Below are 27648 nucleotides of genomic sequence, written 5' to 3' on the forward strand. Positions count from 1 at the left end.
TGATGAAAATTACAGGCCTCTCTCATCTTTTTAAGTGGGAGAACTTGCACAAGTGGTGGCTGACTAAATACTTTTTTGCCCCACTGTAGTTATAGTGATCCAAGAAAGATTCTCCGATAGACCTATTCAGATAGCAGCCGATAAGACAGCTAACGATTAGCGGGCCGCAGATGGGCGTTCAGGTAACGTCGCGACGGAGGGGCCAGTTGGATAACTCCCTCGGGCAGATAACGTCGGTAGTCCAGTCGTGAAGGCCCGGTGGGGCTCCGCATCGTCAGTAAAACGGGTCTGGATAGGGGATTGTAGCCCAGGAGTGGCTGATGGAACTCTTCAGCTGGCTAGCTCCCTGAATAATTGATGTTTGCTCCGGGATCGACGTAAGCCAATAGTCACACGGATAGCAGCTAGCTAGCTGTGAGATCCAGGTGTAAATGTCCAGAGCTTGCGGTTGAAATCCGTGGATATGGAGAGAAAATAGGTCCGGTATGCTCTGGTCTGAGTCGCGTTGTACAAAACTGGCGATAGCTTTTCGAGCTAAAGGATAGCTGATGACCACAAACCGTGGTTAGCTGAATACTAACGTTAGCCACTAAACTGGTTAGCTTCTGGTTAGCTTTTGGCTAGCTTCTGGTTAGCTTCTGGCTAGCTTCTGGTTAGCTTCTGGCTAGCTTCTGGCTAGCTTCTGGTTAGTTTCTGGTTAGTTTCTGGCTAACTTCTGGTTAGCTTCTGGCTTGCTTCTGGCTAGCTTCTATTGTGGATTTCAGATTTGAGGTAAATAATACTTTTTTATTTTTTATTGGTGAGGCGGGTTGCAGGAGAGTGTTTTGAAGTTGAGTTTTTGGAAAAGAAAATATATAAAAGATATGCGAAGAAATATGTAAATATATACACTGCTCAAAAAAATAAAGGGAACACTAAAATAACACATCCTAGATCTGAATGAATGAACTATTCTTATTAAATACTTTTTTCTTTACATAGTTGAATGTGCTGACAACAAAATCACACAAAAATTATCAATGGAAATCAAATTTATCAACCCATGGAGGTCTGGATTTGGAGTCACTCAAAATTAAAGTGGAAAACCACACTACAGGCTGATCCAACTTTGATGTAATGTCCTTAAACAAGTCAAAATGAGGCTCAGTAGTGTGTGTGGCCTCCACGTGCCTGTATGACCTCCCTACAACGCCTGGGCATGCTCCTGATGAGGTGGCGGATGGTCTCCTGAGGGATCTCCTCCCAGACCTGGACTAAAGCATCCGCCAACTCCTGGACAGTCTGTGGTGCAACGTGGCGTTGGTGGATGGAGCGAGACATGATGTCCCAGATGTGCTCAATTGGATTCAGGTCTGGGGAACGGGCGGGCCAGTCCATAGCATCAATGCCTTCCTCTTGCAGGAACTGCTGACACACTCCAGCCACATGAGGTTTAGCATTGTCTTGCATTAGGAGGAACCCAGGGCCAACCGCACCAGCATATGGTCTCACAAGGGGTCTGAGGATCTCATCTCGGTACCTAATGGCAGTCAGGCTACCTCTGGCAAGCCCATGGAGGGCTGTGCGGCCCCCCAAAGAAATGCCACCCCACACCATGACTGACCCACCGCCAAACCGGTCATGCTGGAGGATGTTGCAGGCAGCAGGACGTTCTCCACGGCGTCTCCAGACTGTCACGTCTGTCACATGTGCTCAGTGTGAACCTGCTTTCATCTGTGAAGATCACAGGGCGCCAGTGGCGAATTTGCCAATCTTGGTGTTCTCTGGCAAATGCCAAACGTCCTGCACGGTGTTGAGCTGTAAGCACAACCCCCACCTGTGGACGTCGGGCCCTCATACCACCCTCATGGAGTCTGTTTCTGACCGTTTGAGCAGACACATGCACATTTGTGGCCTGCTGGAGGTCATTTTGCAGGGCTCTAGCAGTGCTCCTCCTGCTCCTTCTTGCACAAAGGCGGAGGTAGCGGTCCTGCTGCTGGGTTGTTGCCCTCCTACGGCCTCCTCCACGTCTCCTGATGTACTGGCCTGTCTCCTGGTAGCGCCTCCATGCTCTGGACACTACGCTGACAGACACAGCAAACCTTCTTGCCACAGCTCGCATTGATGTGCCATCCTGGATGAGCTGCACTACCTGAGCCACTTGTGTGGGTTGTAGACTCCGTCTCATACTACCACTAGAGTGAAAGCACCGCCAGCATTCAAAAGTGACCAAAACATCAGCCAGGAAGCATAGGAACTGAGAAGTGGTCTGTGGTCACCACCTGCAGAACCACTCCTTTATTGGGGGTGTCTTGCTAATTGCCTATAATTTCCACCTGTTGTCTATTCCATTTGCACAACAGCATGTGACATTTATTGTCAATCAGTGTTGCTTCCTAAGTGGACAGTTTGATTTCACAGAAGTGTGATTGACTTGGAGTTACATTGTGTTGTTTAAGTGTTCCCTTTATTTTTTTGAGCAGTGTATATACACGGGACACGACAAGACGAGGACAAAGGACGTCTGACTGCTATGCCATCTTGATAAGAATGTACTCTGCAACTACTGTTAGTAAGGTGTAACGTTACTGTTCTGATTCTCCAGAAGGGACGGAGTCCCTTGAGAGGGGAATGTGGTGGATGAATCAGAATTAGTTGGCTAACATAAGTAATTAAGATGTCATATCTGCATAATATTCTTATGTGATAAACGTTTTATTATAATGTATTTCTAATAGACTCTAGTGTTGGCAGTTGCATTTCTTCCCTCAGCTGGGGCTCAGTCACTTGGGGCCCAGAGAGGGGAGAGGTCAGGCTTGTCTTTTACATGTCTCTGGTGCTATGCAGAATATCAGAAAGGGAAGAGGACAGGATGGAACATTGTCTTCATATGTGAATGTATCTGTTAAACCATGTGAAGGGATGGCGTGATTAATGGGGAACCAATTACTTGTCTCCACAATGTCTGTGCGCAAGTCACTCCCTCCTTTGGCATTGGGGGAGGATTATGGCAGTGTCTGGAACCATTATATGTCCTCTCTGATGTACTTATCCTGGGATAGTGTATGACCTAGAGGCTCACTCCCCTCAGTGAGCTTGTCCAGGAGTGGGGTCAACAGGGGGTTTACTTGAGATGGTAGTATCTAGAGTTAACATTTGTTATGCCATTGGATGAGGTAATGGTTCTGTGCTATGAAGTACCAGGAACAAGATTAGAACCTCGTCTTAGGGACCAAACTGAACGATAATTTATAGCGACTGCTATCTGGCTATGGGATACTCCTCTCTCTCAAGTAAAAGTCTTTCTTTGTGAACAGTTCCTAAGATCTGTGGTTCGTCATGTAAGTTGAGAGGGGTGTATCTTGGCTATAAAAGATCTTTGTACTTTTCTGTTGACACTTTCAATGGTTCATTAGAGATAGCGCATCATTGAAAGTCAAAGGCTATTGCAAAGCTCTTATTATTAAAGATGTAGTTTAAGTATAACTCTGACTGGTGTGTGAAGTTTGTAACTCTCCTCATTTGGTAAAGCAGAAATATGCCACTACAGTCCTCATGAGAGCCAGTTTCATCATAGCGCTTGATGGTTTTTGCGACTGAACTGGAAGAAACTTTCAAAGTTCTTGAAGTTTTCCAGATTGACTGACCTTCTTAAAGTAATGATGGACTGTATTTTCTCTTTGCTTATTTGAGCTGTACTTGTCATAATGTGGACTTGTTCTTTTACCAAATAGGGCTATCTTCTGTATACCACCCCTACCATGTCACAACACAACTGATTGGCTCAAACACATTAAGAAGGAAATAAATTCCACTAATTAACTATAAACAAGGCACATCTGTTAATTGAAATGCATTTCAGGTGACTACCTCATGAAGCTGGTTGAGAGAATGCCAATAGTGTGCAAAGCTGTCATCAAGGCAAAGGGTGGTTACTTTGAAGAATCCAAAATATAAAATATATTTTGAATTGTTTAACACTTTTTTGGTTAATACATGATTCCATATGTGTTATTTCATAGTTTTGACGTCTTCTACAATGCAGAAAATAGAAAAAATAAAGAAAAACCCTTGAATGAGTAGGTGTGTCCAAACTTTTGACTGGTACTGCATGTTTTCCTGCATGGTATTGCATTTTATGATGTTATAGCCAACCAAGAAATGTTCTCTGAGTACAATACAGTCAGCGAGATCAATCAGTAAACCTTGAGCTGGCAATGAAGGGTTTCTCAGTGAAGCCTTAGAGAACAGAAAACTAATGAAGAGACTGCAATATCTGTGAATGTGGACTATCTGACTTTGATCCTTCCTCAGACTTCAAAACTCACTCACTAACTTCAGCTCTGAAGTGCTGACAAGATTCACATCCTTTGATTTATCATGTATAATTCATGTGCTGTAATTAGTAATAGTGATGGTTGTATGTCTCGAAAAACCAGTGGCGACCCGTCATTCAGGGCAGGTGGGGCAGGCTTGTGTAACGACTCCCACCGAAGGTGGCTCCCCTCACCGGCCTACTAGCTGCTACTGACTTTTCCTCCCCCTCCCTTTTTGTTTAGTGGTTACACCTGTTTGTGGTTAGGGTGATTAGTGGGGCTTTATTACCCAGCAGCCCGGCCTGCTGGGTGTGCGGGATTGTTGTGTGTACAGTTAGTACATTCTTGTGTGTCACGGTTCGTGTACGTTGTGTCTTGTGATTTCGTGTTCTCACTTTATGTGGTGGAGCATTACTTTTAGAGTAGCGTCGTGTTTCACCCGTGTTGGGAATTAAATTGGAACGCTACTCTGAACTCTCTGTCTCCTGCGTCTGACTCCTTCATCCACTACACCCCGGGCATTACAGCTTGCATGTTATTTTGGCATTAATACGTGTCACATATCAGTTTGCAAACAATGTAAAATATATATATATATATATTAACATTGAGTTAATAAAGTCGCATGGTGGGGCAGCCAGTGGAAAATACGGAGCGTAGGTGTTGGTAATGTTCTCTAGTTGTGGCATGATTAGCTCAGTGTTCTGTCACTCGTGGGGACACTCGTCACCACCAAGTCTAAGGGTAGAACTTGAAAATTCAAGCCCCTTGGGTGCTGCCATAGAGTTACATTAGAAGTGCCCATCCAAGAAGGCTTCAAGGTCATTGGCCACAGATAAAATTACAGTAGCCTTGATTGGACTGATCATGTCAACATCATACTTTCAAAATCTTAGCTAGCAGTCATCTTCACGAATCAAGTTGACAATCTACTGGCAAATGCTTTTTAATCCTTTTCTTATGAAGAGAAATAATGAAGAGAAATTACAGATAAAACATATCGGCGCTCATCGGCGCTGTTGCGCCTTCGTCTGTGTGGGTGGACCATTTCAGTTTGTCCGTGATGAGTACGCTGAGGAACTTAAAACTTTCCACCTTCTCCACTGCTGTCCCGTCGATGTGGATAGGGGTGTGCTCCCTCTGCTGTTTCCTGAAGTCCACGATCATCTCCTTTGTTTTGTTGACGTTGAGTGAGAGGTTGTTTTCCTGACACCACACTCTGAGTGCCCTCACCTCTTCCCTATAGGTTGTCTCGTTATTGTTGGTGATCAAGCCTACTACTGTTGTGTTGTCAAATTTGATGATCGAGTTGGAGGCGTGCATGGCCACGCAGTCATGGGTGAACAGGGAGTACAGGAGGGGGCTGACCGCACTTGTGGGGCCCCAGTGTTGAGGATCAGCGAAGTGGAGGTGTTGTTTCCTACCTTCACCACCTGTGGGCGGCCGTTCAGGAAGTCCAGGACCTATTCGCACAGGGCAGGGTAGAGACCCAGGGCCTCAAGCTTAATTATGAGCTTGGAGGGTACTATGGTGTTGAATGCTGAGCTGTAGTCAATGAACAGCATTCTTACATTGGTATTCCTCTTGTCCAGATGGGATAGGGCAGTGTGCAGTGTGATGGCGATTGCATCATCTGTGGACCTATTGGGGGTAGTATGCAAATTGCAGTGGGTCTAGGGTGACAGGTAAGGTGGAGGTGATAGGATCCTTGACTAGCCTCTCAAAGCACTTCATGATGACAGAAGTGAGTGCTACGGGGCGATAGTCATTCAGTTGTTACCTCTGCCTTCTTGGGTACAGTAACAATAGTGGTCATCTTGAAGCATGTGGGGACAGCAGACTGGGATAGGGAGAGATTGAATATGTCCGTAAACACACCAGCCAGCTGGTCTGCGCATGCTCTGAGGCCATGGCTAGGGATGCCGTCTGGGCCGGCAGCCTTGCAAGGGTTAACACGTCTAAATGTCTTACTCACATCGGCCCCGGAGAAGGAGAGCCCACAGTCCTTGGTAGTGGGCCACGTCAGTGGCACTGTGTTATACTCAAATCGGGTGTTTAGTTTGTCTGGAAGCAAGGCGTCGGTGTCCGTGACGTGACTGATTTTCTTTTTGTATTCCGTGATTGTCTCGTGTCCGAGTCATTGAATTGTGACTCCACTTTGTCCCTACTGACATTTCGCTTGTTTGATTGCCTTGCGGAGGGAATAACTACACTGTTTGTATTCAAACATATTCCCGGTTTTCTTTTTCATGGTTAACTGCGTTGTTTCTCGTTTTCAGTTTTGCGCCAATGCCACCATCTATCCACGGTTTCTGGTTAGGGTAGGTTTTAATAGTCACAGTGGGTACAACATCTCCTATGCACTTCCTTATAAACTCACTCACCGAATCAGCGTATAAATCTATATTATTCTCTGAGGCTACCCGGAACATGTCCCAGTCTGCGTGATCAAAACAATCTTGAAGGGTGGATTCCAATTGGTCAGACCAGTGTTGAATGGTCCTTGTCACTGGTGCATCCTGTTTGAGGGTCTGCCTATAGGAGGGGAGAAGCCAAATGGAGTCGTGGTCAGATTTGCCGAAAGGAGGGCGGGGAAGGGCCTTGTATGCATCGCGGAAGTAAGAGTAGCAGTGATCCAGTATTTTGCCAGCCCGGGTACTACGATCCATATGCTGATAGAATTTAGGTAGCCTTGCTTTCAAGTTTGCTTTGTTAAAATCCCCAGCTACAATAAATGAAGCCTCAGGATATATGGTTTCCAGTTTGCATAGAGTCCAGTGGTGTTCCTTGAGTGCCGTCGTGGTATCGGCTTAAGGGGAGATATACATGGCTGTGACAATAACCGACGAGAATTCTCTTGGGAGAAAATACTATCGGCATTTGATGGTAAGGAATTCTACGTCAGGTGAACAGAAGGACTTGAGTTCCTGTATGTTGTTACAATTACACCATGAATTAATCATGAAACATACACCCCCGCCCTTCTTCTTCCCGGAGAGATGTTTATTCCCGTCGACGCGACGCACAAAGAATCCAGGTGGCTGTACCGACTCCGACTGCATGTCCCCAGAGAGCCATGTTTCCGTGAAACAGAGTATACAATCCAGGATGTCTCTTTGGAAAGCAACCCTTGCCCAAATTTCGTCTACCTTGTTATCTAGAGACTGGACATTAGCGAGTAATATACTCAGAAGCGGTGGGTGGTGTGCGCGCCCTCAAAGTCTGACCAGAAGACCGCTCCGTTTACCTCTTCTGCGTCGACATTGTTTTGGGTCAGCCTCTGGAATCAGTTTGAACGCCTTGGGTGGTTCGAACAAAGGATCCGCTTCGGGAAATTCGTATTCCTGGTCGTAGTGCTGCTGCTGCATACATTATGTAATATGCCAGGGAGGTATGTATACTGTAGCTAAGAAAGTAATACTAAGTGTATGTTGTGTAGTATGCTGTTAGTAGCCCATGTGCCTCACCCTAATAATGTGGTATATTTCCCCATCTTAATGCCGCCTACTGACTTGGTGGTGCACATTTAGCCGAAAAGCTGTTTTAGAAAAATGTAATCATTGAATATTGTAAGAGCTTTCATTGTCTGCTTATATGCCCCCTTTATTTATCCTACGGTTCTGACTTGGTGTACAGGGAGAACACTGTAAGAACGGCCCATGTTCTGAATTCTGTCCCTGTACTTTTCAAAGGCGCTAAACAAATAGTTATATTGACTACGTCCGTCCTAGCTCGCTCATTAATGTCTTGATCTAAATAACGGATTGCCTCTTATCCGCTTGTCATCCCTTTATGCCATAGTCTGTACATCTTAATTGTCATTAGAAACAACATTTGTTTAATTAAGCAAGTCAGACATGTTTTTTTAAAAGGCAGTAAATGAGGTTGAATTAACTGTTTCGCTGCCAGACAAGGCTCCGCTGATAGCCAGGTGTAGCAGTGGTAAGATGTTGAAACTGCTGTTGGGACAGCTTTATGTAAGGCCCTAACAGTTTGTGGGCACCGTTTGTCACCGTTATAGTGAAATAAATGCATTGTTTAGTGTTGTGTTGTGGCTTTGCTGGCATGCATCCCACTTTTTATTTTTTGCCCCACCAAGATTTACATGTTAAAATCGCGACTGCATAAACTCGCAGAAAGTATAATAATGTCTGTATTCAGCAGGAAAAAACAATCCCCAAATAGTTAACATTGATACCCATCTCTCCTTCATCTAACAATGTTTTGGAGATGTTTGATGTGCATATTTTGGCAAGTGAAGTCCCCCCCACCCTTCCCACCTGCACAGTGCGCACAAGGACTGGGGCCAGCCAGAAATTAGGGTATTTCTATATGGTGGCATGGGAGAAAGAGAGGGAGAAACTAGCAGGCATGATGCATGGCCCAGTGATTGCTTCTTCATCACTCTGTAAGGACTGCTTAAGACCTCATTTTCTTAATTCCCCATTGTCTTGCCCAATAGAGAAATTCTGCTGGATTTTCATTGGCTGTTGGGGTAAACACTCAAGTTCTTTCCCAAAAAGCACACTGTTCCTTATGTAATGCACTAGTTTTGACCAGGGGCAATAGGGCTCTAGTCAAAAGTAGTGTACTTCAAAGGGAATAGGGTGCCGTATGGGATGCGTCCTAAGACTATAGACAGGGCTTATTAACTGGGTGGCTCAGTGAGTCATCTGTTTTGAGCCGCTGTTTTCGTTGCAGTCTCTAAACTGAGCTGGTAAACTGGTAATTTTCAGAGAAGGTAGTTGAATTACTGTAGCTGCTTCCAGTAGGCATGCATGGATTTGCCTCTAGAAAAGGGCCTGTCAATCTTCAAAGACCAAAATATTAACCAAGAGAGGGAGTTACTTAAGACTAAATAAATCCCTGGGGTTTGCAAATCAGAGCACTGAGATTAAATAAATAAAAATAAATTAAACAAAAATCAACCATAAGAACAAACTAAATTGTTTGTGGGAGATTGTATTGACCGATAACAAGGAGGAAAATTCTAATTTTACAAATCAATACATGCAGCAGAGCATCAAGCCCTGTCTGATTTCTGTTAAACTAACCGAATGTACAAACACATAAATGGATGTTTGAATTTGTTTTAATTTGAATGATTCAAAGGCCTAATTTGTGTTTTGTTGTGTGAAATTCTTTGTTTAACTGCACAAAACAGTGTGAATGTGTACATGTGAGTTTGCGCTTTTTTGTGTTAGAGCGTGCATGTATGTCTTAGAAAGCGAGCAGCTCCGCAGTACTACAATAGGAGATGGAGAGAGTTGAAAAGATGTTCAGGGGGCATTAGAGCCCTCTCATGCCCCCAGTATACCCTGCGTGTAACATACCTTGTGATTGGTCCATGTGTCCCAGGGTCTCGATCTGCTCCACCAGGTCGTTGGAGTTCCACTGACTCATCCCCAGGAGGATGGCACTCTTCCCATCCAGGACATCTGCTGGGACACACAGACACACAGGGAGGAGGGTTACAATCTGTCTGCTGGAACACAAAGACACACAGGAAGGAGGGTTACAATCTGTCTGCTGGGACACAGACACACAGGGAGGAGGGTTACAATCTGTCTGCTGGGACACACAGACACACAGGGAGGAGGGTTACAATCTGTCTGCTGGAACACAAAGACACACAGGAAGGAGGGTTACAATCTGTCTGCTGGGACACACAGACACACAGGGAGGAGGGTTACAATCTGTCTGCTGGGACACAGACACACAGGAAGGAGGGTTACAATCTGTCTGCTGGGACACACAGACACACAGGGAGGAGGGTTACAATCTGTCTGCTGGGACACACAGACACACAGGGAGGAGGGTTACAATCTGTCTGCTGGGACACAGACACACAGGGAGGAGGGTTACAATCTGTCTGCTGGGACACACAGACACACAGGGAGGAGGGTTACAATCTGTCTGCTGGGACACAGACACACAGGGAGGAGGGTTACAATCTGTCTGCTGGGACACACAGACACACAGGGAGGAGGGTTACAATCTGTCTGCTGGGACACAGACACACAGGGAGGAGGGTTACAATCTGTCTGCTGGGACACACAGACACACAGGGAGGAGGGTTACAATCTGTCTGCTGGGACACACAGACACACAGGGAGGAGGGTTACAATCTGTCTGCTGGGACACACAGACACACAGGGAGGAGGGTTACAATCTGTCTGCTGGGACACACAGACACACAGGAAGGAGGGTTACAATCTGTCTGCTGGGACACACAGACACACAGGAAGGAGGGTTACAATCTGTCTGCTGGGACACACAGACACACAGGGAGGAGGGTTACAATCTGTCTGCTGGGACACACAGACACACAGGGAGGAGGGTTACAATCTGTCTGCTGGGACACACAGACACACAGGAAGGAGGGTTACAATCTGTCTGCTGGGACACACAGACACACAGGGAGGAGGGTTACAATCTGTCTGCTGGGACACACAGACACACAGGGAGGAGGGTTACAATCTGTCTGCTGGGACACACAGACACACAGGGAGGAGGGTTACAATCTGTCTGCTGGGACACACAGACACACAGGGAGGAGGGTTACAATCTGTCTGCTGGGACACACAGACACACAGGGAGGAGGGTTACAATCTGTCTGCTGGGACACACAGACACACAGGGAGGAGGGTTACAATCTGTCTGCTGGGACACACAGACACACAGGGAGGAGGGTTACAATCTGTCTGCTGGGACACACAGACACACAGGGAGGAGGGTTACAATCTGTCTGCTGGGACACACAGACACACAGGGAGGAGGGTTACAATCTGTCTGCTGGGACACACAGGCACACAGGGACAGCAGATAGAATCTACTGGGACACATACACACAGGGACAGCAGATAGAATCTACTGGGACACATACACACAGGGACAGCAGATAGAATCTACTGGGACACAGATACACAGAGAGTGGGGTTAGAAGAACAGTTGCCACAAAAAAATTCCATATTTGATTCTGTCAATACAGACATTTCCATACAGTTTATTTCTGTCCTTTGCTACATTTCCCCTAGTTTAACCAAACCCAGCCACAGCAGGTGTGGAAAGAGACTACATCAGTGACACACGGCGTGTAACTACCAATCAGAGGATTAACAGACTCCCATTGGACCGTCATCAGAGCCAGTTGAAGCACCAGCGTGATGTGCTAATGATGAGCATGCGCCATGGTTGCTCTGGGCTGCTGCAGTCACAGTACCATGGTCAGAGTGGTTGTCTGCTGTGATGGTCGCTACGGGCTGCTGCAGTCACAGTACCATGGTCAGAGTGGCTGTCTGCTGTGACGGTCGCTCTGGGCTGCTGCAGTCACAGTACCATGGTCAGAGTGGTTGTCTGCTGTGACGGTCGCTCTGGGCTGCTGCAGTCACAGTACCATGGTCAGAGTGGTTGTCTGCTGTGATGGTCGCTACGGGCTGCTGCAGTCACAGTACCATGGTCAGAGTGGCTGTCTGCTGTGACGGTCGCTCTGGGCTGCTGCAGTCACAGTACCATGGTCAGAGTGGTTGTCTGCTGTGACGGTCGCTCTGGGCTGCTGCAGTCACAGTACCATGGTCAGAGTGGTTGTCTGCTGTGACGGTCGCTCTGGGCTGCTGCAGTCACAGTACCATGGTCAGAGTGGTTGTCTGCTGTGACGGTCGCTCTGGGCTGCTGCAGTCACAGTACCATGGTCAGATGGTAGTCCTTCATGGGCTGGCTTATAGAGACAGAGTGACACACCATGTCCAATACACTGCTCTCTCTCTCGCTCTCTCACACACACACACTCGTACATGCTTGGCATCTCAGAGTGTCTGTGACACTGTTCTGCCAGGCCTGTCCACTACGATCACACTGGGAGGCCTACTGGTCACTGTCTGTCTCTTCAGCCCTTTATCTTCCTTCTCTTTCTTTCTCTGTCTTTCTCTGTCAACACACACATGCAAATACACAAACATGTGTAGATGCATTTCAAACAAATTTACATAGGTATGCAAATACTGTACATTAACATGTGTAGATGCAGACAACACATACACACACATTTCAGCATCCAGATCCCAACAACACCCTGCAGGAGTTGAGAAAGGCCAGAGTTAAGACAGGAAGAGTTATTTCCCAGAGAGCAGCGCTGATGAGAGCAGCTTACAGCCACAACGGAAGAACACAACTGTGAGGTGGAAACATGTTTAAAGTAGAGAGAAGAACACAACTGTGAGGTGGAAACATGTTTAAAATAGAGAGAAGAACACAACAACTGTGAGGTGGAAACATGTTTAAAATAGAGAGAAGAACACAACGACTGTGAGGTGTGAAACATGTTTAAAGTAGAGAGAAGAACACAACGACTGTGAGGTGGAATCATGTTTAAAGTAGAGAGAAGAACACAACGACTGTGAGGTGTGAAACATGTTTAAAGTAGAGAGAAAAACACAACGACTGTGAGGTGGAAACGTTTAAAGTAGAGAGAAGAACACAACAACTGTGAGGTGGAAACGTGTTTAAAGTAGAGAGAAGAACACAACGACTGTGAGGTGGAATCATGTTTAAAGTAGAGAAGAACACAACGACTGTGAGGTGTGAAACATGTTTAAAGTAGAGAGAAGAACACAATGACTGTGAGGTGGAAACATGTTCAAAGTAGAGAGAAGAACACAATGCCTGTGAGGTGTGAAACATGTTTAAAGTAGAGAGAAGAACCCAACGCCTGTGAGGTGTGAAACATGTTTAAAGTAGAGAGAAGAACACAATGCCTGTGAGGTGTGAGACATGTTTAAAGTAGAGAGAAGAACACAATGCCTGTGAGGTGTGAGACATGTTTAAAGTAGAGAGAAGAACACAACAGAAAGCGTGGTGCTCCGAGCAGAGGAAAGGAGATTTCAGCTATGCAAACAGATCAAATATACAAGCAGCCAGAACCAGATAACACAGACTAACTAAAAGCCTCCACTGCCCTAGCCCAGCACCAAGAGGACCAGAAGGAAAGCCAAAATAAAGCAACATCTGATTCAGAGAAGGAATGAATGAAGGATGAGACTACCCTACAACTGACAGCCCTAGATGAGAAAGAAGAGAGTGGGAGGGATGCAGGAATGTCCTTCAACCAGACAGCACGGAGAGTTAGGGAGAGAAGAAAAGGAAGACATTGATTGTGTAGAGCAGGAGGTATATAGTCAGAACGGATGTAAACTCTGGATGACAATGATCACTATGTCAACAACATCATCCCAACATCATCCCGATGGCTCCCGTGTAGCACAGCGGTCTAAGGCACTACATCTCAGTGCTAGAGGTGTCACTACAGACACCCTGGTTCGAATCCAGGCTGTATCACAACCGGCCGTGATTGGGAGACACATAGGGCGGCTCACAATTGGCCCGGCATCGTCCAGATTTGGCCAGTGTAGGCCGTCATTGTAAAGTTAAAGTTGCCTAGTTAAATAAAGGTTCAATTTTTTTAATATTACATTTAAAAAATCATGGTTGCAAACAGGACAGCACAAAAATACCCACTGCAGCCTAGCTACAGCGTACGATGATGGTTATTTATTTAGTGTGTTTTTTTAGGGGGCAGATAGATTGCAGACAGATTGTGGCTTCCATCAATGTAATTGTCTGCATCAGTTCCAATCCCCCATATACTTTTTTGTAAATACCGTACATACAGCATATATTGTTTTTAATATATGTTCATTTATTATGTTCCCCTACCCTACCATCCCTCCTCTGACTGGAGTAAACTAATGGACAACGACTTAGGCTTCTACTTCCAGCTTATACAGTGCATTCAGAAAGTATTCAGACCCCTTGACTTTTTCCAAATTTTGTTACGTTACAGCCTTATTCTAAAATGGATTACATTTTTTTAAATCCTCATCAATCTACACACAATACCCAATAATGACAAGGCAAAAACAGGTTTTTAGAAATGTGTGTAATGATGATGCTGTTTAATCAGCTTCTTGATATAATACACCTGTCAGGTGGATGGGTTATCTTGGCAAAGGAGAAATGCTGACTAACAGTCTCTTGACCATAGCATGGGTCAAGAGACAACAAACAATTACATGGAAAACCAGTGGCATGGTGTCTGTTGGCTGTGTTTCAATTTCAAGTAAAATATCAAAATATAGAGAGTCGCACACTCCATATATAAACTCCCAGTAATTTATTGAGTATTTACCAACGTTTCGGCATCACTGTGGCTTCTTCAAAACGTTGGTAAATACCCAATAAATTACTGGGAGTTTATATATGGAGTGTGCGACTCTCTATATTTTGATAGTTTACTTGAAATTGAAACACAGCCAACAGACACCATGCCACTGGTTTAATTGTTTGTTGTCTCTTGACCCATGCTATGGTCGAGAGACTGTCAGTCAGCGTTTCCCCTTTGCCAAGATAACCCATCCACCTGGAATGGAGAGCACTCACTCAGAATGATGGGAGATTTTCATAGCTTGTGAAATATACAGAGTCATTGGTAAAGGGGGGGGGGGGGGGGGTTGTATGAAGATGTAAGTTGTCTGGTGTGCAAAGGGTGGAAAAGGTGCATCTCTCTATCGATCAGAGCGAAGTCTATTACACCAATCCATCTTCATAAAGCTGATAGCCAAGCACTGAGCCTTTGTTTATTCCTTTAGATACATTAAAGGGATGAGGTGATGAGGTGAGACCTAGTGACAGCACGTTAAGTCAAAACAGTGGCAGACACAGCCACGCAGAGGCAAAGCATTACATGGGAGAATCCACATTCTATTGAAGGTATATCAAATGAGACAGTCCCATAATAATTTATGTATATTATAGGACAAGTTGATTTACACTATCTTGATTTGACATACTCTAACACACTGTTATTATTCAAATTCAAGTCCTATCAAAGCTGCATTATCATATGAAAAGTGAATGGAATGAGCATTAGTCAACGCTGTGCTTCAGTGAGAGTACTCAATAAACGTAGACTAAAACTGATTCATACATCATGAATAATATAAATAAATTAACTTTAATTTGTTTGGTTTCATCAGGGGTCCTATATCTACTCAGGCCTTCTCAGATAGTTGTAAATCTTGCAAAGCAGATACCAAGCCAACTGGAAAATATATCGCTCTTGCGAAACATATTGGGGAATCTACATCTTCCATTCTCATACCAATCTTCTCTCAATAGAGCAGCCTCGCCGGAGAAGACTGTGGCAGAGACATTGTTTTATGTCAGATAGCATGACGTCTCCATCTGACGTCATGTAGGAGTGACGTCATGTAGGAGTGGCGCCACCTGATTAGAAAACAATGGTGGCAGAGATTTGGGATGCACTGTAGGCATACTTTAGACAAGGGGTATTCAACTCTTACCCCAGGAGGTCCGAAGCATGCTGGGTTTCTGTTCTACATGATAATTCATTACACAAACCTGGTGTCCCAGGTCTAAATCAGTCCCTGATTAGAGAGGAACAATAAGGTCCAGAGTTGAGTTTGAGGGCTGTAAACCATTATAATCAGACACAATTGGGCCTCCTCATTCAGTCTGAAACCTCTAGATCTGAGATAGGTTTTGCTATACAAACAGAGTATGATTTTTTCAGTTTTCTAGAGACTATCATGAATATTCCTACAGGACCTTGGTGGAGCCCACTTGCATTAATTTACCACTGGGTAGAATGGAAAGAATGATATGAAAGCCAGATGAACACAGAGGAGCAGCCAAACACCTCCAGAAGAGAGCTGGCCAGGCAGCCTCTTCAGTGAGTTCACAGATGTGTTCCAAATGTCACCCTATTCCCTACATAGTGCACTACTTTTGACCAGAGCCATGTGAGCCCTGGTCAAAAGTAGTGCACTATATAGTGAATAGGGTGCCATTTTTGACATAACCTATGGGTCATCTCTTTAGCATATCAGAGAAGATATTTCTGACAGTTTAATACAATCTCATGGTATTACTGGCCTGGAGCTTTATGATGTGGGTGACGGCATTAATCATCCAGGAGCTCATCGTGATGGCTTGGGTGGTATAATCCAGTACACTCCCACTCTCTCTCTCTTACTCACTCACTCCCTCTTCATTTCACTCTCAAACATTCTCTTCCCCCATTTCTCTCTATCCTCTCTCTCTTTTTCTCTCTCTCTCTCTCTCTCTCTCTCTCTCTCTCTCTCTCTCTCTCTCTCTCTCTCTCTCTCTCACTGTGTCCCGGGGTTAGATGAACAGTTGCCACAAAAAATTCCATATTTGATTCTGTCAATACAGACATTTCCATACAGTTTATTTCTGTCCTTTGCTACATTTCCCCTAGTTTAACCAAACCCAGACACAGCAGGTGTGGAAAGAGACTACATCAGTGACACACGGCGTGTAACTACCAATCAGAGGATTAACAGACTCCCATTGGACCGTCATCAGAGCCAGTTGAAGCGACAGCGTGATGTGCTAATGATGAGCATGAGCCATGGTTGCCCTGGGCTGCTGCAGTCACAGTACCATGGTCAGAGTGGTTGTCTACTGTGACGGTCGCTCTGGGCTGCTGCAGTCACAGTACCATGGTCAGAGTGGTTGTCTGCTGTGACGGTCGCTCTGGGCTGCTGCAGTCACAGTACCATGGTCAGAGTGGTTGTCTGCTGTGACGGTCGCTCCGGGCTGCTGCAGTCACAGTACCATGGTCAGAGTGGTTGTCTGCTGTGACGGTCGCTCTGGGCTGCTGCAGTCACAGTACCATGGTCAGAGTGGTTGTCTGCTGTGATGGTCGCTCCGGGCTGCTGCAGTCACAGTACCATGGTCAGAGTGGTTGTCTGCTGTGACGGTCGCTCCGGGCTGCTGCAGTCACAGTACCATGGTCAGAGTGGTTGTCTGCTGTGATGGTCGCTCCGGGCTGCTGCAGTCACAGTACCATGGTCAGAGTGGTTGTCTGCTGTGATGGTCGCTCCGGGCTGCTGCAGTCACAGTACCATGGTCAGAGTGGTTGTCTGCTGTGACGGTCGCTCTGGGCTGCTGCAGTCACAGTACCATGGTCAGATGGTAGTCCTTCATGGGCTGGCTTATAGAGACAGAGTGACACACCATGTCCAATACACTGCTCTCTCTCTCGCTCTCTCACACACACACACTCGTACATGCTTGGCATCTCAGAGTGTCTGTGACACTGTTCTGCCAGGCCTGTCCACTACGATCACACTGGGAGGCCTACTGGTCACTGTCTGTCTCTTCAGCCCTTTATCTTCCTTCTCTTTCTTTCTCTGTCTTTCTCTGTCAACACACACATGCAAATACACAAACATGTGTAGATGCATTTCAAACAAATTTACATAGGTATGCAAATACTGTACATTAACATATGTAGATGCAGACAACACATACACACACATTTCAGCATTCAGATCCCAACAACACCCTGCAGGAGTTGAGAAAGGCCAGAGTTAAGACAGGAAGAGTTATTTCCCAGAGAGCAGCGCTGATGAGAGCAGCTTACAGCCACAACGGAAGAACACAACTGTGAGGTGGAAACATGTTTAAAGTAGAGAGAAGAACACAACTGTGAGGTGGAATCATGTTTAAAGTAGAGAGAAGAACACAACGACTGTGAGGTGTGAAACATGTTTAAAGTAGAGAGAAGAACACAACGACTGTGAGGTGGAATCATGTTTAAAGTAGAGAAGAACACAACGACTGTGAGGTGGAATCATGTTTAAAGTAGAGAGAAGAACACAACGACTGTGAGGTGTGAAACATGTTTAAAGTAGAGAGAAGAACACAACAACTGTGAGGTGGAATCATGTTTAAAGTAGAGAGAAGAACACAACGACTGTGAGGTGGAATCATGTTTAAAGTAGAGAAGAACACAACGACTGTGAGGTGTGAAACATGTTTAAAGTAGAGAGAAGAACACAACGACTGTGAGGTGGAATCATGTTTAAAGTAGAGAGAAGAACACAACGACTGTGAGGTGGAATCATGTTTAAAGTAGAGAGAAGAACACAACGACTGTGAGGTGGAAACATTTAAAGTAGAGAGAAGAACACAACAACTGTGAGGTGGAAACGTGTTTAAAATAGAAAGAAGAACACAACGACTGTGAGGTGGAATCATGTTTAAAGTAGAGAAAAGAACACAACGACTGTGAGGTGTGAAACGTTTAAAATAGAGAGAAGAACACAACGACTGTGAGGTGGAATCATGTTTAAAGTAGAGAGAAGAACACAACGCCTGTGAGGTGGAATCATGTTTAAAGTAGAGAGAAGAACACAACGACTGTGAGGTGGAATCATGTTTAAAGTAGAGAGAAGAACACAACGACTGTGAGGTGGAAACGTTTAAAGTAGAGAGAAGAACACAACGACTGTGAGGTGGAATCATGTTTAAAGTAGAGAGAAGAATACAACGCCTGTGAGGTGTGAAACATGTTTAAAATAGAGAGAAGAACACAACGACTGTGAGGTGGAATCATGTTTAAAGTAGAGAGAAGAACACAATGACTGTGAGGTGTGAAACATGTTTAAAGTAGAGAGAAGAACACAACAACTGTGAGGTGTGAAACATGTTTAAAGTAGAGAGAAGAACACAACGACTGTGAGGTGGAAACATTTAAAGTAGAGAGAAGAACACAACTCCTGTGAGGTGTGAAACATGTTTAAAGTAGAGAGAAGTACACAACGACTGTGAGGTGTGAAACATGTTTAAAGTAGAGAGAAGAACCCAACGCCTGTGAGGTGTGAAACATGTTTAAAGTAGAGAGAAGCACACAACGACTGTGAGGTGTGAAGCATGTTTAAAGTAGAGAGAAGAACACAACGACTGTGAGGTGTGAAACATGTTTAAAGTAGAGAGAAGAATACAACGCCTGTGAGGTGGAAACGTGTTTAAAATAGAGAGAAGAACACAACGACTGTGAGGTGTGAAACATGTTTAAAGTAGAGAGAAGAACACAACAACTGTGAGGTGTGAAACATGTTTAAAGTAGAGAGAAGAACACAAAGACTGTGAGGTGGAAACATTTAAAGTAGAGAGAAGAACACAACTCCTATGAGGTGTGAAACATGTTTAAAGTAGAGAGAAGAACACAACGACTGTGAGGTGTGAAACATGTTTAAAGTAGAGAGAAGAACACAACGACTGTGAGGTGTGAAGCATGTTTAAAGTAGAGAGAAGAACCCAACGCCTGTGAGGTGTGAAACATGTTTAAAGTAGAGAGAAGAACCCAACGACTGTGAGGTGTGAAGCATGTTTAAAGTAGAGAGAAGAACACAACGACTGTGAGGTGTGAAACATGTTTAAAGTAGAGAGAAGAACACAACGACTGTGAGGTGGAAACATGTTTAAAGTAGAGAGAAGAATACAACGCCTGTGAGGTGGAAACATGTTTAAAATAGAGAGAAGAACACAACGACTGTGAGGTGTGAAACATGTTTAAAGTAGAGAGAAGAACACAACAACTGTGAGGTGTGAAACATGTTTAAAGTAGAGAGAAGAACACAACGACTGTGAGGTGGAAACATTTAAAGTAGAGAGAAGAACACAACTCCTGTGAGGTGTGAAACATGTTTAAAGTAGAGAGAAGAACACAACGACTGTGAGGTGTGAAACATGTTTAAAGTAGAGAGAAGAACACAACGACTGTGAGGTGTGAAGCATGTTTAAAGTAGAGAGAAGAACCCAACGCCTGTGAGGTGTGAAACATGTTTAAAGTAGAGAGAAGAACACAACGACTGTGAGGTGTGAAGCATGTTTAAAGTAGAGAGAACACAACGACTGTGAGGTGTGAAGCATGTTTAAAGTAGAAAGAAGAACACAACGACTGTGAGGTGGAAACATGTTTAAAGTAGAGAGAAGAACCCAACGCCTGTGAGGTGTGAAACATGTTTAAAGTAGAGAGAAGAACACAACGACTGTGAGGTGTGAAGCATGTTTAAAGTAGAGAGAAGAACACAACGACTGTGAGGTGGAAACATGTTTAAAGTAGAGAGAAGAACCCAACGCCTGTGAGGTGTGAAACATGTTTAAAGTAGAGAGAAAAACCCAACGCCTGTGAGGTGTGAAACATGTTTAAAGTACAGAGAAGAACCCAACGCCTGTGAGGTGTGAAACATGTTTAAAGTAGAGAGAAGAACCCAACGCCTGTGAGGTGGAATCATGTTTAAAGTAGAGAGAAGTACCCAACGACTGTGAGGTGTGAAACATGTTTAAAGTAGAGAGAAGAACCTAACGACTGTGAGGTGTGAAACATGTTCAAAGTAGAGAGAAGAACACAAACTCTCACTGTGTCCCGTATTCACTCACTCCCTCTTTCCCTCTTAATTTCACTCTCAAATGTTCTCTTCCCCCATTTCTCTCTATCCTCTCTCTCGCTGTGTCTCTCTGTCTCTCTGTTTCTGTGTCCTCTTTCTCTCTGTGTCCTCTTTCTCTCTGTGTCCTCTTTCTCTCTGTGTCCTCTTTCTCTCTGTGTCCTCTTTCTCTCTGCCTGTCTCTTACTCCCTCCCTCCCTCCCTCTTCATTTCTCTCTCTCTCCCTCTCCCTAAAAGTAGTACTATGTCAGGAGAAAACAAGTTGTCCTGACATTTAGAAGTACCTGAACAATACCAAATTACATGCTCCAAAGAATATAACTTTTAGAGCCATCCATCCCTCCTGTTAAGAGCAAGCCCATCCCTTTAGTAGCCAGGACATTTTACCACAATTTAATTAGATTGCTCTGGTTTCTTTTTTAGAGATCGCATCCCCAAGAGGGCTTCTCTGCAGGACATCACATCTACATTCTCCAGGTCACCAGAGACTTTTTAACAATTACTCTCCCTCTTGATATTTTCATGAATATACTACACTGATAACGCTGTTATGAACATAAAATATGTTTCAAAATTGTTTTCTGCGTAAGAGGTTTTTCATTGATTGAGATAGGGAAGCTTTCATGTAAGCTTGAAAGGTTTTTCCTGTCACATTTTACTGCTTCAAAAACAACAGGCGGGCAGCCACCAAGTTATTCCAATATTATGCATCAATCAAAGACTACCGGATGAGGCGCGATTGGTGAGCCGCAATGCTGCAAAGCACAGACCAATCAAAAGACTATAATGACATCCAGAGAGGAAAAGCCTCGGAGAACAACTGGCTGGCACTTTCCCCAATTCAACTGACGGCGGGCGCTAACATCTGGACTTTTCATTTAAATCCCCTGTTGTGTGATGGGCCAGAAACCCCTAATTACATATGAATGAGAACTGTGTCTCATGAAAGATTGATGTGGAAACATGCAGGTAAATGAGTGTTACCAGTTCATTCTGCAACTACAATAACATCATACTCATTCTGTTTGCAGAGGGGAAGGGACACAACACATTTCAATAATGCACTGTGAGCGGAGGTTTGTTCAAAAACTATCATACTTCCCATGGAGACAATAATAAATACTGTGTCACTGAAAAAATACCCCCCATAATGATGAGAGAGAAAATTGCTTCAAAATACATATTGGTCCATTTTATCTGGTGCCATTTTCCAAATGGAGCCACCCCCTTCCCTCTTCCCACTGTTTACTCTCCATGTTTTGCAGTAATTAAGCGTCTCTCTAAGCATGGGTATTTCATGCTGCAGTGAGAAATAGTGGCGGGAGAGATATGGGGATGCCAGGGTAAATCTGTTACACTTTATAAGCCATGCTATCTTTACCTTGGTGACTCTGCCAGTCAGATGGAATATATTTCTCAGCCAGCTCTGCTCTGTGACACAGCACAGTGATAAGGGATGCACAGCTCAAACATGACAACCAAATATGTGTGGAGATGTGTGGGTGTGTATAAACAGGTATGTGTGTATGTATACAAGCTGTATACTCCAGTGCACTATTCATTATCGTCAGTCAGATTTGTTCACAGTTTGTCCGTGAATTTTGTTTAATTACACAGGGTGAATTCACACCGCTTAGGGGATAACACACACACACACACACACACACACACACACACACACACACACACACACACACACACACACACACACACACACACACACACACACACACACACACACACACACACAACACACACAACACAGACACAACACACACAGACACAGACACACACAACCCAGACACACACACACACAGAGAGACACACACACACACACACACACACAACACACACAACACAGACACAGACACAGACACAGACACACACAACCCAGACACACACACACACACACACACACACACACACACACACACACACACACACACACACACACACACACACACACACACACACAGACATAGACACACAGACATAGACACACACACTCGCACAAACAACCACACAGACACCCCCAGACACACACACACCCTTGCACACACATAGGCCTTCACAGACACACATGTGAAAAGTCAGTATAAATAAGCAAGCCATTAATCACGTTACCAGTCAAAACAAACATGTGATGTAGGTTGCAGCAGAGACAACATTTGTTTCTGCAACCACTGGCATTCATTAAAACTTCCACTCTCAGCAGGGGAGAACTGGGGCAAGAGAGAGGAAGACTAGGAGTTAGATATGGTCCCTGAGAAGTAGAACTAACCAACTTAAACCTGCTAAATCATGCTCCACTATTCCCTAAACGACAGATATAACCATATGAATTATTGATCAAAAACACGATATGCATGATGATGCATTTCCCTGGCTGTTATATCAACATGCAGGCGACGGCCCATACTACTGATGTGATGCCTCAGTGCTTCATGTGTGTGCATGTTATGCTCCATGAGGATTTCCCTCCCTGGAAAGCCTCTCCTCTCCACAGTGCTTATAATCCTTCACACTTTTAACTACCACCTCTAATGATGATTATCTGCTTAATCACAGGGATATTCTTAGACTACAGACACAGCAGATGGAGACTGCCAGGATGACCTCACTGGTAGAAATACCCTCTGTGCTTTAGAAATGATCAAGAAAACAAAAGGAGCACTGATTAAATTTGTCCCTAGCGTTTCCACATGAAGTATAGTGAGGGTTGTGGGTCACATCCAGGAGAGGATTTATCTTCCTCAGGTTCCATGTATGCATCCCAAATGGCACCCTGTTCCCTATATAGTGCAATACTTTTGACCAGAGCCCTATTTGCCCTGGTCCAAAAGTAGTGTACTACATACACTACCGTTCAAACGTTTGGGGTCACTAAGAAACCTCCTTGTTTTTTAAAGAAAAGCAAAAAAAAAATGTCCATTAAAATAACATCAAATTGTTCAGAAATACAGTGTAAACATTGTTAATGTTGTAAATGACTATTGTAGCTGGCAGCTTCATTAAAGAGTACCCGCAAAACACCAGTCTCAACGTCAACAGTGAAGAGGCGACTCTGGGATGCTGGCATTCCAGGCAGAGTTCCTCTGTCCAGTGTCTGTGTTCTTTTGCCCATTTTAATATTTTATTTTTATTGGCCAGTCTGAGATATGGCTTTTTCTTTGCAACTCTGCCTAGAAGACCAGCATCCCAGAGTCGCCTTTTCACTGTTGACGTTGACACTGATGTTTTGCGGGTACTATTTAATGAAGATGCCAGTTGAGGACTTGTGAGGTGTCTGTTTCTCAATCTAGACACTCTAATGTACTTGTCCTCTTGCTCAGTTATGCACCGGGGCCTCCCACTCCTATTTCTGTTCTGGTTAGAGCCAGTTTGCGCTGTTCTTTGAAGGGAGTAGTACACAGCATTGTACGAGATCTTCAGTTTCTTGGAAATTTCTCGCATGGAATAGCCTTCATTTCTCAGAACAAGAATAGACTGACAAGTTTCAGAAGAAAGTTATTTGTTTCTGGCCCTTTTGAGCCTATAATCGAACCCACAAATGCTGATGCTCCAGATTCTCAACTAGTCTAAAGAAGGCCAGTTTGATTGCTTCTTTAATCAGGACAACAGTTTTCAGCTGTGCTAACATAATTGCAAAAGGGTTTTCTAATGATCAATTAGCCTTTTAAAATGATCAACTTGAATTAGCTAACACAACGTGCCATTGGAACACAGGAGTGATGGTTGCTGATAATGGGCCTCTGTACGCCTATGTAGATATTCCATTAAAAATCATCCGTTTCCAGCTACAATAGTCCTTTACAACATGAACAATGTCTACAATGTATTTCTGATCAATTTCATTTTATTGGACAAAACATTTGCTTTTCTTTCAAAAACAAGGACATTTCAAAGTGACCCCAAACTTTTAAATGGTAGTGTAGGTACAACTAAGGCCTGGAGATGTATTGATCCAGAGAGGGAAATTAGTGAAGAAAGACCATGCAATTGGGTTGGACAAATCTGTCAGGACAGAGCATACAAGCAACATGCAACAGACAGGGTCAACATTCCAGACAGGGACAATAGTTCCAGACCACCTATGATTTTCACCATGAGCTTATTGTGTGAAAGCCTGGTGTTAAGAGCAACAACACACCTGTTACTATGGAATCCACTCTATCTTCCCACCGGGGGTCTAGCATTAGCAATCAGCCTCTCTTCTAACCTGGAGATAGACTTCTCTCCAATCAAAACAGCAATCATGGACCCACCCAATAGCTCCCCTGACCACATCCCAAAGCGCATGCAAATTCCCTGATGACGTGTGATTCTAACGTTACAGTTGGCTTCAAATTATTTCCCCTTTCACTGTTCAAAATACCTGTAAAAGAAATGTCCATGTTAGGAACCCTGAAGATATATCAGCCTGGCCTGACCCATGTGATGGGATAAGGCACTTTTCAGTGTGCTCACAAAGGAAGAGAGATCAGGGGAAGATGAGAGAGGAATAAAGACAGGAGAGAGAGAGAGAGTTGAACTAAGCTCTCTGGGTGTTATCAAAGGAAAATATGAAACTAACCTCTGGCATCGAAAAACTCCTCATCTGAGCTGTCAACGGACTCCTGTGCAATGTCCTGCATCCGCCAGTGGGAGATACTGTGCTTGCGGGAAGCGGCTGAGAGGTAGAAAGAGAAAAACACGTCAATTTCTACTTCAGGAGAAGCGTCTATGTATGTCATCATGTCATTATTCAGAGTATTCAAGGTCAAATTCATTATGTGAATCTATATTTTTTTCCTTTCAGCTTCAAGTGCATTGTCTGTCTATAAAAGGCAGTAGAATAATTGCATTGGCTTTTAGGGCCTTGAGCAGAGAGGCTCTATTGGTCTCCAGTGTCACAGAGCACAAATCAAGCAAACCAGAGCCCTAGATTGAGAAATGTAAGGAGGCACATATAAATATATATAAGGCTCTGAAGCTAACCAATTGAGCTCAGAGGTTAGCCAGCTAATCTTATCTATGAACCATGAAACATTGGAGATGAAGGCTCCATATCTAGGTAGACTACTGTCCCTCAACAACACCCATTACCTGAGATATTGAATCAATCTTTAGTATTACACAGGAGGGTTTGGCCAGGGAGTTCCTGTTACGGGATTTTTGTGTTTAATGACTAAAATATGTATACATTTGACTTAGAATTATAACTCATAAATGTTGAATGTTATGTGTTCCTTGTTAGAAAGAATGGGTTTATCTTCAGACAGGCTAGAATGATGTCTCTACCCAGGGAGGGGAAAAACCTTGAGTTGGTTGTAGATAGTTGAACAGGTGGCAGACAGTAATGAGAACTCGAACTGTATTGCCATTGTATCCGAGAGGAGGTTGGACATTAAAACCTATGACATCATCTTTATTATATAACCTGATGTAAAATGTATTATGATCAGTACTCTTGAGAATAAACGCTATTGATTGATTGATTTTAAGACTGGTATCTGTCCATTTTATGCAGATAATTATCTTACAAATTCTTATTTATGGGCAGAGTGTTTTAATTGAATTGGTTAATAAACAGGAATCAAAATTCCTTTAACAGTTCCTCAAATTCCCATTCTTCAGGACTAGAACGAGGGAGTATTTAGAGAGATCCCTCAAGCTCTGTTCCTCTAAGATCAGTGTTAATAAATTAATGCCAGATAAAGGCAATAACGTTGATTATAAATGACTTTCAGACAACCAACGAGTCTTCCTTTAAGTGCTATTGAATTTAAACAAAATCAATAACAAGTGAAAGTGACCAAGCAAATTGTTCCCTTGCTCTAACCTCCAGAGAACTGCAATTGGAGAGAAAAATATCACCTAATTGAGTTGTGTGGGCTTTCCCGTCCCTACACACAGAGAGCGAGTGTCCCAGAATCTAAGAGCCTTTACTCCACAACAACACCAGACTGCTTGTGTTTGATCTCAGCTCATTTCATCCCTCTATCCCTTCCTCCATTATCCACTTCCAGAGGCATTTGCAGAGTGCCATACTGCATGTTGAAATGCTGAGTTCATGGCTTCCATTACACCATGCCACTTTCTCTGCCCTCACTGTTTTCACTCTCTTCATCTCTTTCTTTCTCTCCTACGGCTCTGCTTCTCCTCATCGCTATACAGGAATTAATTAGCTTTTAATTTCTTACATGACTCCATCAGTTCAAATGTTTTCACTATTAATATCTCATTGAGGAATGGGTGTCTCAACCTTTGGAGTTCTCAATTAGAGTCATGAAATGGAGGATAGGATAGTCCATGAACAGCAGATGTGTTACAAGGCGTTGCTCAACCTCAGCCTGGGGTAGGCCAGCACCGTTCAGGACAGAACCCTGGTATTTCTGTTTGCTTTTTGCACTGTCTATGCACCCTACACACTCGCGCACACTGACACGCCAACACACACACACAAACACCCACTTCATAACACACACACAATATGCACATACATTTATACTGACTCTACTGTACACACACCCACTCACATTCAATCATCATATAGGCTGCTGCTACACTGTTTATCATACATCCTGATGCCTAGTCACCTTACCCCTATACATATCTACCTCGATCACTCCAGTATCCCTGCACATTGTAAATATAGTACTGGAACTGACTGACCTTGTATATAGATTACTTAATTTATTGTGTTGTTCTTATTTCTTATTTCTATGTCTCGTGTGTTTTTGTTCTACCTTATGTTATTTTTACTATGACATTGTTATTGAATACTGCATTGTTGAGTTTAGAGCTTGCAAGAAAAGCATTTCACTGTACTTGTGCACGTGACTTTAAAACTTGAAACTACGGTAAGCAGATCCTAACAGTTGTCATAATATTGAAAATGTGAACTAACACACTGATTCATGGGTTCACCCTGATTAATTTCATTGGACTAGATTTGATTACAGCCAAGTGTATGGAGACACACCATATGGCCCTGGTCAAAAGAAGTGCACAATATAGGGAATAGGGTGCCATTTGGGACACAGTCACAGTGTTCAATATACACTCTCATGATGAAAATGTGAATACTAACTATGTCT

At 44.0% G+C, this 27648-nt stretch overlaps 1 protein-coding gene across 1 annotated transcript in view; it reads right to left on the reverse strand.

The window, feature by feature from the left end:
- The window catches only part of LOC120018538 (membrane-associated phosphatidylinositol transfer protein 3-like), a 158360-nt gene that overhangs the window by 101702 nt on the left and 29010 nt on the right, over positions 1-27648 (reverse strand). Inside the window, exons 3-4 of the mRNA XM_038961758.1 lie at positions 25143-25238; positions 9629-9733 (exon numbers count right to left, since the gene is read on the reverse strand). Of these exons, the coding sequence (XP_038817686.1) occupies positions 9629-9733; positions 25143-25238 (201 nt within the window). The remainder of the gene's footprint in view (positions 1-9628; positions 9734-25142; positions 25239-27648) is intronic.

This window comes from Salvelinus namaycush, chromosome 23, assembly GCF_016432855.1.
Source record: "Salvelinus namaycush isolate Seneca chromosome 23, SaNama_1.0, whole genome shotgun sequence".
Lineage (NCBI taxonomy): Eukaryota > Metazoa > Chordata > Actinopteri > Salmoniformes > Salmonidae > Salvelinus > Salvelinus namaycush.